Consider the following 17,480-nt stretch of genomic DNA (forward strand, 5'->3'; position numbering starts at 1 on the left):
AGATAATGGTGTAGGGTAGCCTTCAAAATAGACAAAAAGACGGCATAAGCATCCAACCTTATTTTATGGAAGTATAAGAAAGTAAAAAAGAAAAAGATTGAAGGGGATATTGGATATAATATTGTTAAATATGTTATTCAACCTAAGACACAATATAAAAGTATAAACCCACTAATTAAACCAAAAACAAATAAAGAAGGTAAGATTCTCTCAATTATTTTTTTATTTTTTATTTGATATATTTAGGGTGAACTTTTTCTATACAAATAACTTTAAAAACATTTATCTTTTTTATTTTTTATTTTTAAAAAATATTAAGGAAATGTAACAATTTTTTAAGTTTAGAAGGCATTGCCTTTAGATCTGGGTCCTAGGGGGCAAAACGGAAAAAAAATTTTAACTCCTACCAGCAGAGGTGACGGTCGTTGTCACCAATGACTAGTGGCCACGACGAATGTCTGCCGTCCTTTATGGTCGAACATAGAGAGAGTGTTGAGGGAAAAACAAGAGAGCAGAAAGTTTTTTTTTTTTTTAGAAACAAGTAAATTTGATTTATTTTTTTTAGGAATTTTGATTTTTATAGGCCCTTAAAATGGTGTAGTTTTGGGTTTGACCTCAGGCACCCAAAACGGCGTCGTTTTGACGTGACCCAAGGACCCAACCTGAATATCATTAGGATTTGCGTGTTTTCTTAAAAAAGGGTCTAATTTATGTCTTAGTCCTTCCACTTTTTGGCTTTCTTGCAATTTCTCCCTATATTGTTTTATTTTTATCCATTTTATTTTATTTTCTTATTATTCAATCCCTTGACCTAGCGTTGACTTGACGAGGGAATGACGCATGCTGGGTTTGGGAAAATAACATATTACGTCCCTGAACTTTTTATTTTGTCCTAATTCAGTCCCTTGTCTGTTGTTCTTTATCTTTTTTTAAAAAATTTATACTTTGAACTTCATTTAGGTTTCAATTTAATCCTTTGCATATTTATTATTATTATCATTATTATTTTATTTTTATTTTATTATCATCCTTTTATTATTTCCGACACTTTCATGTCGTTCATATTTACCCCTTTAAATTATGTATCTTTTATTTTATTTTTATTTTTGAGTTATCATTGTCATTCTCATTATTATTCATCAATGTCATTATCATTATTATTATAGCTGTATTATTAATATTGTACTATTATTGCCATCGCTACTATTATTTTATTTCTTATTATTTATTTGTAATATTATTTTATTTGTACTCATATAGCAATTCTATTTTTTGCTAAGCATTGCTCATAATCAAACAATGTTTAAATAAATTAATTGTACATCGTATTAAAAATCATATTCATTTTATTCGACATATAGGAAATAATTAAAATCAAGGCAATATTTATTATTTTTAGAATTTTAGGAGTCGTGCTTCTAACTTACAGGGTATAGTCTCATTCTAAAATTGAAGTAATCGAATATCCTATTTAAAAAAATAAAAACGAGATTTAAGTAAGGACTAAATGGTGATTATTCTTATTTTCGAGGATTCAAAGCATCATGTCCTAACTTACGGGGTATGATCTTTTCTTCTCGACTAACTCGAAATAAGACCTGTTCATAAAATTTAATTTAGTTAAGTGATTTTACTTAAAAAGAATATCATGCAAAAAGGGATCGTATTTTAATTTCTCTTCTAATTTTCAACTTCCAACATCAAAATATCAAGTAATCAACTAGGTACCAATTTTGGGCGTTATGAGGGTGTTAATCCTTCCTCATACGTAATTGACTTTCGAACTCATTTTCTTGATTTGTAAGACCAAATATTACCGTTTTAGTAAATCTAACGCTTTATTAAAATGACTGAGCCCTGAGGTGATCCAATCGAGCCTAAATAAAAAAAGATTGGTGGCGACTCCATTTTCGATTTTTAAAATAAAAGTCATCAACCGATTTATTAAATGATTGCATTAAATTTTGAAATGTGTGTGCCTTTTTAAACCATTATTTAAGTAGGGGCAAAGCCAGAACAATTTTTTAGGGGCCCGAATGAAATTTTAATTTTTTATAGACTATATCTTTATAATTTTTAAATGATTAAATTGAATGTTTATAATTTTAGGGGGCCAAAGTGCAATTTTATATTTATTAATTTATTTTAAAAAAAATTAATGGCCTAAATAGCAATTTTCCATTTTAGAGGGGCTGGGGCCTGCCAGCCCCCTAGATTCGCCTCTGTATTTAATCAAAATAACTATAATTTAATGTTTGGGATAAATCCTAAAATTATACATGAACTATAGTTTAATGTGCAATTATACATGAATTTTAATTTTGTGTAATTTTATATATGAAATTTTGATTTGATCCAATTCTTATAAACTATTAACATAATTATTGATATAACATCATTTAATATTTATATATTGCATAAATAAATAATTATATTTATCCAATATAAAAATAAATTGATATGATTATTTCTTTAACTGTGCATGATTAAATCAAAATTAAAGTTTCAAGTATACATTTGAATTACAATTAGAGTTTCACATGTATAATTACACCAAATTAAAGTTCATATATAATTTTGAGATTTATCTCTTAATATTTAAAGATTAAATTTAAAATTATTACATTTATAAGTATCAAATAATTAGTCATTAATCCAGAGAACCCACCAAATAGTGTGTTATAAATATTAATTAATAATAGTGGTATTTCTAATTTTTAGCTTTTATATTTAATCGTTTTGAAAATATTTTATGCAATTTTACAAGTAAATTTAATAATTAATAATTTTAAAAAATATTTAATAATTTAATTAATATAGTTTTAATTTTTAAAATATTTTCACCATCGAAAAATAATTAATTGATATACTTTTAATCAAAAATAGAACCTGGAATGGGTGAGAAATCTCTTAAAAGTAAAATGATAAACATATACAATATCTTCTTGAATGTAATGTGTAGTATTTTCCTTCTTTAGTTTTTTTTTTATTAATATTAATATTTTGACTGTATTTTGTGAGGTGTGCCTTGTATTTTCAATTAAACAGATAGCGACGTCATGACAAGAAGTTTTCCGACGTCGCAGAGATGGACGACATCATGATGACACGAATGTGGATGTTGCGATGTGTTCCCCACATAAACTGGGTTTCTTCTCCCAATTAAATTTTGATTATTCCAGGGATATTTTTATATGATTAGAGCTCTAATCTAAGGCTATTTGAAGGGACCATTGTATCTCTATTTTGATATGCCAATGAGCAAGGGCTTTTCTTGATGGCGGCAAGATGTAATCGCATATGAGTTTTTGTGAGAGTTTCATGGTAACTATGTAGAGAATTTTGTTTTGAGGGCGGCAAGATTTAGTCTCATATGAGTTTTTGTGAGAGTTTCATGGTAACTATGTAGAGAATTTTGTTCCCGAGCTAGGGTTTTGTTTTCAAGGTTTGGTATTGTACGTTTAGTACATTTAGGATTATTTTCTCCTTATTATACACTCCTTTTGTTTACTCATTTAGTGAAAAGCCGAAGCCTCCTTTATCTGTAATTTTTATCCTCTTTAAAAAAGTTCTAGACAATATATCAAAAATAAATTATCATATATAATTATCTTTATTTTGATACATTACTAACCCTCTTAGAAAAAGATGAATCATAAACCCTTAAAATAATATTTAGTCCATGGGAAATGAAATTTGATAGACATCTAGGAAGAAAGGTGGAAATGAAATGATGAAGATCATGTATAAACATTTTTCACATCATGTTGAAGTTCTTACTTTTTTTTTTTAGGAAAGAAAAACATGGCCACTTCATCATTTGCTCAAATGGCCTAACTTTCAACCTTTAAATTAATAATTATTCAACATTCAACAAATATTGAGTAAAGGGCTTCACATAATTAATTTACCAATGTAGTTAGTGTGGTCCAATCATTTTTTCCCTTCCCCCCTCTCTTTTAATGATTTAATGTATTATGACATAAAAGATTACCTATACCATACATATAAAAATTAAGGTGGTATTTATTGTATTGATAGAGGTAATAGTATTTTAAAGGATTTTATATCAAGAGTCGAATTGTATTTTATTAAAAATGATAAATTAATTATTATATATTAGATCAAAGAGTAATTGATCATTTATGTTAAATATTTTATTCATTTTATGTGTAATATGAGCTAAAAATGGATGTAATTTTTAAATGAATGACCAACTTGTTCTTTAATCTAATGTACATGGATCTATTTACCCATTTTTTAGTAAAGAATGCAAAATGCAATCCAACTCTTAATACAAATATCTTTTATGATATTTTTACAATTGATAGATGTATTGTTTTTTATTAGTATTGATGCGTATTGGTATCAATATCGTTGTTTTCTAAAATATTTAATATTTATAAATAAATTAAATAAATTGTAAATATTTAATATTTAATACACTTTAATGCACTCGAATCTACATCCTCTTGTATTAATAACAATACTCATACCAATCGAGTTAACACTCAATTAGTTATATCAAAATGAATTTTAAATACCTTTTTGTTTTCGATTTACAAATATTTTGACTAATATAAATAATATGGGTATGAAATTAACATCCATGAGAAAATAAATACCCCTTTTTAACTCTTCCTTTGATTTTTATTTTTTATCTTTTTCTTCTTTTTGTGTGTGTTTGTGCGGCTAGGAATTCGAGGACCCACATACCAAAATGTGTTGAAAACTGCATGCTTTAAGCCGTTTTTTTTGTCATAGGAATGGATGGATAAGGCATGTGAAAAATTTAATTCTATTTGAAAAATTGAAAGAGAATTTGAATTTGAGTTAATTGAATAGAGTTTTTTAAATTTTTTGAGTCAACTCAAATAAGTAATTCGAGTCTCGAGTTTAACTCGAGTTGAATTTTATAATTAAAATTACTCAAATAATTCGAAGAACAAATTTGTGTAAATACCCATTTAATCCTTGTCATTTTTGAAAATGATCAAATTGGTCTCTTTCAATAAAAATTACAAAAAAATCAAAATGTTTATAAAAATTCTAAAATTTACATTTTAAAAAAAATTATAAAAACAAAAAATCCTAAAGAATATACAGAGAAAGTTAAAAAAATTAATTTTTTCTAAATTAATAATTTTAGGACCTAAATAATTTCATTAACTATTCGAGTTTATCATACTAAAATACTTTTTTTCTTATTTTGCTTTGAAAAAGTATTAAAATATACATGGTTTCAAATTCATGTGCTCTAACATGAAATTAGTTATATTCTAACAAGATTTTAATTTGACATGCTTAATTTTTTTTAATTTAACTCGAACAATTTTATTGGATTTGACTCGACTCAACTTGAATTTCATTTCACTCAACTCGATACGAAATTTTTTTAAATCGAATTAAAATGATAAAATAAGACTCTTTAGCTCAATTAATTCAAACTTTTTTACTCAATTTGATCGAATACTCGTCCTTACACAACATTAACATTTGATCGCATCCAATATTAAAAACCATTTGTTAGGCCCCCAATTTCTTTGTACCTTCCCTTCACTCTACGCCAATTCTTCCCCCAAACCCAACCCCTTTGGCAGCCAAATCCTAATGGCCAATAGCTTTTGCTTAGGAGTTCGATTTTAGGTAGGTTGGTTATCAGATGTAAGAAGCTGAAAGATGTAGATTCAATCTTAATTTATTTGGCATTATTGCTATCGTAATAAGCACGTTTAAACGTATCTTTTGCTGAAAATGGTGGGGGAATACACCTATGATTACCTAAATTTCCATCACCTTATGTATTGGACGGTCACCCTTGGACATTTGATAAACACTTATTTCTATTCCAAGACTATAATGGTGATCTTAGGCCAATTGATGATACTTTAATGCTTCCTTTTGGGTGAGGGTTTATGGGATGCCGCTGAAATGGCTGACAAAAGATATGCACATCGGAGTTTTTGAGATATCTATGGGTGGCTAAAGGAGGTTAGTTGCGCATACAAGTGGAAATTTAAGTCCCCAAACTGCTACTTTGGTGAAGGGGATGATCAAATACAAGCATCTCCCGATCTTTTGTTATTGTTGTGGAATACTCGGACATGCAGAAACGAAGGGCTAGTTCTTGTTGACAAGATAATACTACTTTTAAAAAATGTCGTCGAAAAGTATTGGGAAAAAACGTGATTTATTAATTTTTAGTGTTTGTTGTTGTAAAAATGTGTGGTTTAAGGTTAAAATATATTGTTTGTACATGATAATGAAAAGTTAAAAATTAAGTAAGTTGTCGATTAAGTCTTAACTCGATTGGCATTAGCATTCTTGTCAGTGCAGGAAAATGTGAATTCGAGTGCACTGAAACGCATTATCCTTCTATTTAAAGGTTGGGGAGGGGTTATGGGTAGTTCTAACCATTGTATCAAGAAGAGCAGAAATGTTAAAGATTAACTTATAATGAGATTAATGTTAAAAAAATTAATTAAATTATATGATATTTAAATAATTTAATTTAATGGTACATAAATTGTAAGCTTTAAATACTTTTGAAGTAATTAATATAAATTATTTATAAAATTAATTATACATATTTTAAAAAACTTAAAAATAATAATAAATGATATTTAAATAATTTAATATAATGATACAAAAATATAAATTAATCTAATTTTTTTATATTTTTAAATAGTTAATGTAAATAAAGGTATTTTGACAATTTTTTACTTTCAAATACAAAAGTAAAAAACACTTAAATCTCAATTGTTGCGTTTGGGTGGAAAAACACTTTTGAAACCCGAAATGTAACGAAAAACAATGCCAAAATATGGTAATTGAGTGGCAATCCGATGATGAATTCCAAAATGAATTTTTTCAATATTTATTTTTTTAAAAAATATGTTTAGTAATCTTATTAAATTTTAATCAATAATTTTTTTTTAATAAAAAGTGATGAATAAGATAAGTATGTAAAAAGTGAGATATCCAAATTATTATTTTATTATATTTGATTTTTATGAAATATTATTAATAAAAAATAAAATAAAATATTTATATGATTAAATTGAAGAAATAAATAATTTTGAAAAACAAATTTAATTTTATCAAATAACATAATATAATTTGTATGTTAAATAATTTTTAATATAAATTTAATATTTGTAACCAATTAAGGTTTAGCTCGTTTGATATTAATATTATTGTCTATAGAAGAAGGCGAATGTATTAAAATACATTATCTTTCTATTATTTAAGGGTTAGGATGCACCATAAGTAATTTTAATGGTTATAACAAAAACAACAAATAATAAAATTATTATTCCTAACTTAAAACCGAACCAATTTACTTATATAAAAAATTAACAAATTACCGCTTTAATTATACATTTTCTAATTTAATGACTTCATAGTTGATTTATTATACAATTAAAATTTCAATAATTAAAAATCATCTTTTCTTTAATCATTTCGTTTTATACCGAAAAGATAAATATATAAAATGATTAATAAAAATAAATTTATTAAAATTCAAACAAAAAAACCATTAAACGAAATTTTATTTTAAAAAAAAAACCGAAAAACTATGGGCTAGATAAAAGTAGGAATGTCTTTCTCTTTTTCTCTCTATTTTCAATATTTTTTCTCTTTGTTTTAAAAAATTTTCAATCTTTTTCAGATCTCTCGATCACATTTCCTCTTCTTTTCCCTAATTTCGCATCAATTAGGTTGGTCTTTCTTTATTTTTCATGAGATTTTAGCGGTTAATCTTTGAATCCTTCGATATACATTGTCTGGATTCTGATTAATCCGTTTCCAAGTAACAGGAAAAAAAAAGTTCATCTTTTTTCTTTGGGTTTTTTCAGGTTGAGAAGCAGGTGTTCTCTTTGTCTCTGGGCTGTGATTTTGTTTATGAATATAAGGTACGGCTGAGATAAAAATGAAACCAAACCATTTTTTTTTCATTTCCCATGCTTTGAATTTGCGTGCCTTGATAATTGTTCTATAAATAATGGGTATTTAACAATTTTGGTGAAATTAAGATATACTTTTGAAAAGTTCTTTCCTTTTCAAACTTATTTTTTGTGGGTTCTAACCAAGCTTCATTTGTGTTGGATTCTTTAGGATTGAGGATAATTAGGAATAAAAAGTTGAAATCCTTTTTGGGTTTTTTTTTTCAATTAAATCAGCATATTTAATATAGTATTACTGCTGGATATTGGAAATTCCCCCCATTGATGTAAGCTTGATATATTCAATTCTGTTGAAGTTTTTAATGATGGGTTTGCCAGTAAAGATGGTTCTTTTAGCTGCTTCTTTTTTCCGAGTGAAAATTAAAGGTTAAATGATGTTTATGGTGTCTTATTGTATGGTTGATGATAAGATAGGAGATGAATGACAGTATCATATTTATGGGGAATATTAACCTTTAGAAATTTAGAATTGAGATGATCTTAGAAAGAAACTGATAACATGATTTATAATTTTGAAGTAGGGATAAATTGCAACTACAATTTATTGGAACACCATGGGCGAAAGAAATATGCTATGCCCTAGCCAAATGATTGATTTAGAAATGGATCAGCAAGGCCATGGCTATCTCCGTCATGAGCCTTGCACCTTTTTGGGCAATATCACGAACTACCCGCCACCTGATATCCCGATGACAGTGATAGCTCCTGGGAACACAACTAGTCTCGATGCTCATCCCTTGCCTGAGCATTATGAAAATGGTATGTTCTATGGGATGCCCCAGTACCCTGTCCCTGGTGTTCAACATCGTCAACATCCTCCAAACCTTGATATTGGTATCGGAAATGCTTCCAACTTTTATATTCCCTATGTGGCTACCCCTTCTTCCGGTGTTCCTATGAATCATGGACCTTTAGATCAGATGCCATCTTCTCGCAATTACGGTCCCGTTGGAGTTTCTGCTGATGAATATGCTAGGAATTTCCACTTCATGAATAATGTTAGAGGCTCGTATAAGAGAAAGACTTCTGAAGGGATTCCAGCAAACTTTCAGCATTTTAATGCCTCATCAAGCTCGAGTTCCTCAGTTACACAGCTAAATACCAGGCATCCTGATGGGGTTGTCCCAGTTGATCCTGCATCCTTCACCATTCCTCAGTATAGGGGGAACGACCCTCCACCAATCAGAGATGCAGGGTCTCAAAGAAGTGTGAGGAACAGATTAGGCGCGACCGCCGTGGATCCTGTTTTGATGCATGGTGCTAACCATTTCTTGCAAGGAAATTACATGGCTCAGCCCTTTCAGCCAGCAATAACAGATGGAGGAGCCTCAGCTTGGACTCAAGCTCCCGCTGTTCCTTATATGCATGGTAGTTTCTCAAACCTTATATTATTTCCTCCAAGGTTATTATATATTTTATTAATTTTTTGTTTGTCATGGATTTCTATTTTCCATTTTTTGCGGCTTCCTTGTACTTGAGGTCTTTTGAGTCTGTTCTTACCTTGAAGCTCATTGCCATGGACACGTTATTAACTTGTATTTATCCAGGTGGTAACATTGGTGGACCTATCGAGACTAGGTATAGAAGTTCCATGAACTTTTCACATTCTTCTTCTCTTGACCTTCGGAACCATAACCACCATCACCCTGCACCACCTATTGAGGGTGTAAGAAGCCACGGATTTAATCTTCACCCACAAGTAGCAGCAGCTCCTTATCGCTTTCCAGCAAATTATGCCTCACAGAGCACCATGAATCCATCACAAGATAATTTGGAGATGGGGCGTAGGAATCGTCGGCCGGTTCCACCTACTGGCTTTATGATATATCATTCTCGCCGAGAAGGTGGGGCTGTACCTGAGACAAGTTTGAGATACCGCAATCTTCCTCATTTGAGAGTTATTCCACCAGATGTAAGTACCAAATTTTCATTTATTAAATGTTATTTCTCATTGTTTTCTGTTTATTTTCACTTCTGAAACTATAGTGGTATCTTTTGGTCAATTTGATACAGGGTGTTGCTATGCTGGAGTTCCCAGAATTTTATGACGAACTCGGGAATTTGATCGATCATCATAGGGATATGCGGTTGGATATAGAAGATATGTCTTATGAGGTAAGTCGAAGCTGATTAATGTCATTCTTTTTGCATGGTTTGGTTTTATTTTTACCAACCGTTTTCTGGAAAATTTTCTAAATGGCCACAGGAGCTACTTGCTCTGGGAGAGCGGATTGGCAAAGTTAACACCGGATTATCAGAGGAAACCATTAGAAGTAAATTGAAAACAAGAACTTATTCTACATTTGTAACTAACATTAATCTGGAAGAGGTGGCACCCATCGATCAAGAACCGGATTCTTGCATTATTTGCCAGGTAATTCAGTGTGCTTATAGCTACCATACTATTCTTTCGTTCTTCAAGTTCGAAGCACACATTTTCATCACGCATCACCATTCGCTCCTAACATGTCATTTGCCATTTCTCTTGGAATTCGCAGGAGGATTACAAGAACCAAGAGAAAATTGGAACTCTAGATTGTGGTCACGAGTATCATGCAGGTTGCTTAAGTAAGTGGCTGTTTGTGAAGAACGTTTGCCCCATCTGCAAATCCGAGGCATTAACCACCAAGTCCAAGGATGTCTAAAAGTAATAAATTACATAAGAAGGGTTGATGGCGGAGAAAAACTTTCCCGGAAGTCTTATGACTCATCTGTTTGCTATGAACCTGATTGATAATTTGTCCAAGTATTTTGTACATGAACTTGCAGATATCTAACAGTCAAATCATTTATTTGTTGGCTCTGTAATTATCAAATAATTGTACAGACTCAAATTTTATGCAGTCTCTTATGTAATATTAACTTGCAGGGCTATATAATGGGTTTTCATTGTTCCTTTCTTTAATTTTTATTAATGCAGTCTCATTATGTAATAGGGATATATGGTAATTCTTCTTTCTTTTCTTTTGTACGTAAGTTTGGCTTCAAGGTTCAAATACACCTCGACACCCGAATCTCTGATCCAACTCCCCCTTGAACAAGTAATCGTAGTCGTCATCCGAAATGGGGGTTAGATTATTATGAGCAGAGCTGACAATGGGATATAGTCAACTGTACATGTTCCGAAACTCCGTCCAAAAAATAGATTTAATAAAAAATAATATCCGTTATTTGCATAGGTCGATTATCAAGTAGAATTATTTGATGTATTATATTTTTAAAACTTATTTTTATATAAAAAATTATTACAGCTACATTCGAAATTAATTTTTTAATATAAATTGAGTTTGAACAAAATTTTAAATTCATTTTTTAAATTGGACCTAGAAAACGAATCTAAAATTCTGTATTATTACTTCGAACTAGGCCGACCCGATTATAATTAAGCCTAATTATGGGTTGGTGGCCAATTCGATAAAAATATACTAATAGTTAAAGAAATAGTTGGCTAAAACGATTAATTAAGGAAATTCAAACAAAATGTAGATTTGGAACACTATAACATGCAACATATGAATAAAAAAACATGACTCAAAATCAAAGTAATTTCAACTTATATGAACTTTAATAAATTATATAATACAAATTATTAATTATTAATTATTAAATTTTATATAAATGCTTGTACCAAAAAACTTATATAATTATAATTATTAATTATTTTTCCAACACCCGATTCATGACAAAAATTGCTAAGCACTTTCTGAATGGGCTCAACTATCTTCTTTACTGTCTTAGCAAAGAGAATAATGTCATTCGCAGAGAGGAGATGGGTCAAGTTAGAGCTTCTTTTGGAGATCTTAATCGGTTTTCAATTCTTATTATATTGCATATTGTCGAGTGTTTTAGTACATGTTTAAAATGTGTTGGTTTCTCTATTTATAAGACACGGTTCCTAAATGATATGACGTCGTAGGTAGATTTCCTTGCATGTCAACATATACCCTATTTTAAGATTAACATGTGTTTTTTACGTGTGAGTTTGTGTGCATGGTAGTTTGAACCCACCCCATGCAAGCTCATGAAAGGATGTGAACACCTCACATACAAATCTTATATGACACGGTTCCTGGATGATGTGACGTCGCAGGTAAGTCCTATGCATGCCAACACATCATATTTTAGGATTAACATGTATTTTTTACATGTGGATTCACGTGCATAGTGGTGCGAACCCACCTTGTGTGAGCTCATTAAAAAATGCAAATAACTCACATGCGAACCCTAGATGTGAACCATACAAATTGGGTCAAGACCAATCAGATAATTAGATAACAGATCGAAGATGACGAGCACCATAACACATACAAAGAATGAAAATATACGGCAACAAGGGGCCCTTGTCTAATACCCCTGGAAGGAATAACACTCTCAAGCCCATTCACCAACACCGATAGGGTGGAAGAAAAAATACCATCCGTAATAAGAGAAATCCAATTTAAGTAAGCACTTCGTGAATGAAACCTCAACATTGTTATATGCCTTTCCCATATCAAGTTTAATCACCATGGAATCATCTTCCTGTACAATCACAAGTTATCTGATGACCATGCACAAATCTACCCTAGCAAAGGGGAAATGAGCTTCTGAGAGGCCAAATTCTCTGGACCATGATTTTGGTGATGACCTTATAGTTGATGTTTCATAAGCTGATAGGAAGCATGGTTATTTTAATATTAAATAATTGAACAATTAATTAATTTAATATTACATTGAATAAAAGAGTTTTTTTATAGAAAAAGTTAGTATTAAATTGAATATATGTTTTTTTAAAATATTTATTTATTATTAAAAATTTATTGATTCGACCTTTAATCTAGATATTTTATCTTTAACATATACATACATAGAATGGAAAAAATGTACCTCAAAAAATACCCTATTTTATTAACCCAAAATTGGCTTTATTTTCCTCATCAAAAGAAACATGCCCACAATGGCAAACTTCATTTCCTCCTCCACCACCAGCACCATGATGAAAGACTCTAACCATCAACTGTCGTGGGCCGACGAGTTCCTCGACTTCTCGTCGATGCGTCGCGGAGCCAAACGCCGTTCTATGAGCGACTTCATAGCATTCCTTGACCAACCATTAGAGGAAGAAAATAGGGCCGGTAATGCCATGATGATGGAACCGAACATGTTTGAGCGCCTAGACGACGAGCAGCTCAAGTCAATGTTCTCCGACGATGTCTCCTTGACAATGCCGGCTACTACAATGGGTTCTTCGTCATCGACGCCGCTGATGTCTGATCAAAATAGCAACAATGACGAGAAGCCAACACCAGGAGAGGTGGAAAGCTCATATAAATTACATGAAACACAGCCTCCATCAACCTCCAACGGCGGCGATCCTATCACTGATCCAAAGAGGGTCAAAAGGTAAAAAATTAAAAATTAAAAAAAATTAAAACCCATTATAATTAAACAGCTTAAATATTATTCTTTCAACAAATGAGTTGTTTAATCTGCAGGCATTAGATAACAATTCTTTGATTATGTTAATAATAAAATAAATAAATAATTTATTTTGAGTGATAAACCAGAATTCTGGCAAACCGGCAATCAGCTCAAAGATCAAGAGTGAGAAAGCTGCAATATATTTCAGAGCTTGAAAGAAGCGTTACAACATTACAGGTATATATACATATTAATCAATAAAAAGAGCTGTAATTTTTATTTTTATTTTTCTCCAATTTTTTCTGTTAATTTTTTTTATTGGTATCCGTGGACCAAAATTTTTATCGAATACGTAAAACTCATAAAATATTTTTGACTGGACCAGCCCATCAATTGCACCAAATTTTTTTTTAAAAAAATCATTTTTATAATTTTATAATTATTTATTTAATTATTGTAGATTAAATCAATTGAATTAAAAAGTGATAATTTGAAAAATTAAACTACCAACCAGCTTATTAAAACATATTTTTCCGTGAAAAATAAAAATTTCATTAAGACAAATTTTCATTATTTAAAATACTTATATAATCCCTAGAAAATTAGAAATTTTGGGTTTATTTTAAAAAATAAATTTTAATGTCAATTGTATTCTTCTTAACTTAATTGGTATGGACATTGTCTCAATATAGGATGACACAAGTTAGGAAGAAATTATGGGTAGTTCTAGCCATTCTGTTAAAAAGAAGAGATATGATCAGAACTAATAATGAGATTGGTCAAAATAATAATAATAAATTGAAAGTTTTGATAACATTAATAATACATAATTAATTATATAAATTATACTAATTACTATTTGTAATCTTTAAATTTTTTGGTTCCATAGTTTATTTACAACAATATTTTTGTTGTTTTAATTAGTTTTAATTTTAATTTTAATTTTCTTGTATTTGTTGGGAAAATGGAGACTGAAGTATCAACATTATCACCAAGAGTTGCATTTCTGGATCATCAAAGAGTGGTTCTTACTGTTGAAAATAGTGCTTTAAAGCAGAGGATTGCAGCTCTGGCTCAAGACAAGATTTTTAAAGATGGTACGACTCCTTCTTCCTTAATTATTCTTCATTATTATTATTAATTGATGGGTAAATTTTGTATTTAGTCCTTATTCTAATTTTAATTTACTGTACTTTACAAATTTTGAAATTTCAATATTGAAAACTAGGTTGGTTAAATGAAAATAAAAATATAGAAATACATCTATTATATAGTTTATCATAATAAAAACATAATAAATAAACTAAAATAAGGCTTACATTTATATGGACTTCAACCTAAACTAGTGATTTAATATTTAAAAGTTGTTGAAAAATATATATTTGTGTTTATATGAATTTCAACCAATCAATTTATCAATTAAATTTAAAACTAAAAGTCTTTTTTTTAAAAAAAACTTTTCTAATTTTGTAAAACATTTTTAGCAAAAATAATGAATCTTTTATTTTCTATTTTAACATATTTTTATTTTTCAAGAATTAATTTTTAATTTTCCTAGAAAACATTTTTTCTAGAAAGAGAATGTAAATAAAAAGGTGAAAAATACCTAAGAGATCTTTATGTTATAGGGATTATATCAAATTAATCCTTATACTATTAAAAAAATCAAATAATGTCAAATTGGAAAAAGTTAACATTTATTTTTTAAAATATATCATTTATTGTTTAATAGAGTTAATTTTTTTAAAAGTTTTTATGATTTTGTAAATGAAATCTTTTATTTAGAAATGAATTGCACTTAAAAAAAAAGTCAAAATATTTTTATACAACAAATTTTAACTCTGTTACAATTCTAACATATTATTTCATTTTAACAGTATAGGGACTAAATTGATATATTTAATAATAGATAGATTAATTTTGATTTAATCCCTATCAAACCCACTCTAAGTTTTTATTTCTCTAGATAGTATACGGACTAAATTGATATGTTTAAAACCTTGAGCAGCTCACCAAGAAGCATTGAAGAAGGAAATTGAGAGACTAACACAAGTTTATCAACAACAACAAAGCCTCAAGAATATGAACGACAACCATCCTCCACCACCACCGCAGCAGCAGCAACCATTGCTGCCACCGCCACCGAACGAAGGACAACTTATAAGTTGATTCAAAGAAAGGAGGAGCGAGAGATCAAAGGAAACAGCAATGAAAAGTTATGGCTAAGAAAAAAAAGGGAAATGTGAAATGCTTTGGATTTTTTTTTTGAAAAAATTGATTAATTAACATTTGTGGGTGTGGTTTATTTTTTTTACAAAGATAATAAAGATCTTTTTGAATTTTGTTATTTTATTTTTGTAATATATTTTATATAAATTTTATTATGAAATATTAATATAATTGGGTTTAAGATATCTTTTAACATAAACTTAATGGCTTTATATAACATTTGGTACCTGAATTTGATACTTTTTTAATTTGATACCTAAATAATTTTTTATTGACCCAATTCGGTGCCGGAAGTTGATACTTTTTCCTAATTTGGTATCTAAATTTTTTTGTGCTCAATTTGGTACCTGAACTTGGCATTTTTTTCCCTAATTTGTTACCTAAGCTTTTTTTTAGGTTCAATTTGGTACCTAAATTTATTAAATATTATACAAATTATGTAAAACACTAACGGTGTTATTAAAATTTTGCTATGCTACAAAAATATTGTTAATATTAGAGGAAATTTATGTTAAAAAAATAGGTATTGAGCTATGCTTAATGAATTTAATATTAAATAAGATTTTTTTTAAAATCCCCAAATTAAAAAAATTTATTATTTTCAATTAATTAAATAAATAAAATTAAAATTAATTGAACATATAAAAAAAATATCATTTGTCATATGCCGGTCATACATTGATTATTTTTGCTACTTCATAAAAAATAACATTATTAATATATTGGAGTAATTAGTAAAAACATTTGACAAGTACCAAATCAAATAAGATACCCATATTTTATCACTATATTTATTTCATCAACAAATTACGATATTCGAATCATATAAACTCTAACAAAAATTTTTAATTTAAAGATTAATATATATATTGCTCCTTGGAAGCTTTGTCGTCTTTGTGAGTTCTAATGTATACCACTTTTATAATTTTATTATTTTCAACAATTTGATATTAGAGTGAGGTTATTTTTTAAAAACTTCGATTGTAGATTTGTAAAAGTTTTGTCGTCGACATAATGATGAACCTACAATCTATCGACTGAACGAAAAAGCTAAACTACTAGTAAAACTACAATAACATGATGGGAAGATACATGCAAAGACAAGATCTATGGGAGATAGTCAACGGTAGCGAGGTGACACAATCGAAAGCAGAAGATAAATTATAAAAGCAACAAGGCAATTGTTTATTTTGAAGTCGACGGTTGAAAGAGGATGTGCTAGAGCATATTCCAGATGCCACAACCCCGAAGATGGCTTGGGAGTTGCGACACACTCGCCATGCTATTTTTGAACAACAATGTTTCTACTCTTAAAAAGCTAACTCAGTGGCAGGTTTAGTAGAATTTTTAAAATTTAATGAATTTTTGTTAAAAAAAAGTCTAATTAATTTTTTTAAATTGTTTATTAGATTAATGAGGATTTATAAAAATATTAAGAGCGCTTAATTAAAAATTTAAAAAAAGTACAATGAGAATTTTTAAAAACCTTGGGCCTTAATTAATATTTTCTAAAACATTCAAGAAAGAAATGAAAATTTTCAAAACTTTTTAGAGGGCAAGACCCTCCTGTACCCCTTTTACGATCCGCTCTAACAGTCGCACCATACTTCCATAAATGCTAAAAAATTTCTTGTAAAATAATTAAAAAAATCAATTAAGCCCCTAAACCACACCTATTTGTCATGTCACCACTTAACAAAACCATTAAGGCTTGAATGAAACTAAAAGGCTTAGTTGATTGCTAACTTTTTATTTTAAGGCCCTAATTGAGTATAATTTGTTTATTAGCGGTTTAATTTTTTTACGAGGATTTCTTTTACATTTAAACATTATTTTTAATTATTATATATATATATATGTCACGGACCACGGATTAAAATTCAT

The 17,480-nt window shown here is 29.1% G+C and overlaps 2 protein-coding genes across 3 annotated transcripts; both read left to right on the forward strand.

Annotated features, from left to right (window-relative positions):
• Positions 1–7,537: 7,537 nt before the first annotated feature.
• On the forward strand, positions 7,538–10,872 carry LOC107935665 (probable E3 ubiquitin-protein ligase ZFP1). Of its 2 annotated transcripts, none has more exons than XM_016868289.2 (7): positions 7,538–7,721; positions 7,860–7,916; positions 8,489–9,335; positions 9,515–9,879; positions 9,981–10,082; positions 10,174–10,341; positions 10,466–10,872. In XM_016868289.2, the coding sequence occupies exons 3-7, from the start codon at positions 8,522–8,524 to the stop codon at positions 10,610–10,612; spliced, it is 1,596 nt and encodes a 531-aa protein (XP_016723778.2). In that variant the 5' UTR covers positions 7,538–7,721; positions 7,860–7,916; positions 8,489–8,521; the 3' UTR covers positions 10,613–10,872. The 2 variants fall into 2 exon arrangements, with proteins under 2 accessions (XP_016723778.2, XP_016723777.2); XM_016868288.2 differs by having other exon boundaries at positions 7,567–7,721; positions 8,486–9,335.
• Positions 10,873–12,778: 1,906 nt separating this feature from the next.
• On the forward strand, positions 12,779–15,661 carry LOC107935654 (basic leucine zipper 61). The gene is made up of 4 exons (XM_041104876.1): positions 12,779–13,349; positions 13,514–13,604; positions 14,338–14,464; positions 15,376–15,661. The coding sequence occupies exons 1-4, from the start codon at positions 12,895–12,897 to the stop codon at positions 15,534–15,536; spliced, it is 834 nt and encodes a 277-aa protein (XP_040960810.1). The 5' UTR covers positions 12,779–12,894; the 3' UTR covers positions 15,537–15,661.
• The last annotated feature ends 1,819 nt before the right edge of the window (positions 15,662–17,480 follow it).

The sequence above is a fragment of the Gossypium hirsutum genome, chromosome D11 (genome assembly GCF_007990345.1).
Source record: "Gossypium hirsutum isolate 1008001.06 chromosome D11, Gossypium_hirsutum_v2.1, whole genome shotgun sequence".
NCBI lineage: Eukaryota > Viridiplantae > Streptophyta > Magnoliopsida > Malvales > Malvaceae > Gossypium > Gossypium hirsutum.

What these genes read in the sequence shown, in the direction of transcription:
- LOC107935665 (XM_016868289.2), top strand. Translation starts at nt 8,522, where the DNA reads ATGGGCGAAAGAAATATGCTATGCCCTAGCCAAATGATTGATTTAGAA. An exon ending in TGAGAGTTATTCCACCAGAT is followed by an intron (nt 9,880 to 9,980) that starts GTAAGTACCAAA and finishes AATTTGATACAG; the next exon opens with GGTGTTGCTATGCTGGAGTT. An exon ending in ATTCTTGCATTATTTGCCAG is followed by an intron (nt 10,342 to 10,465) that starts GTAATTCAGTGT and finishes TGGAATTCGCAG; the next exon opens with GAGGATTACAAGAACCAAGA.
- LOC107935654 (XM_041104876.1), top strand. Translation starts at nt 12,895, where the DNA reads ATGCCCACAATGGCAAACTTCATTTCCTCCTCCACCACCAGCACCATG. An exon ending in GAAGCGTTACAACATTACAG is followed by an intron (nt 13,605 to 14,337) that starts GTATATATACAT and finishes GGGAAAATGGAG; the next exon opens with ACTGAAGTATCAACATTATC. An exon ending in AGACAAGATTTTTAAAGATG is followed by an intron (nt 14,465 to 15,375) that starts GTACGACTCCTT and finishes AACCTTGAGCAG; the next exon opens with CTCACCAAGAAGCATTGAAG.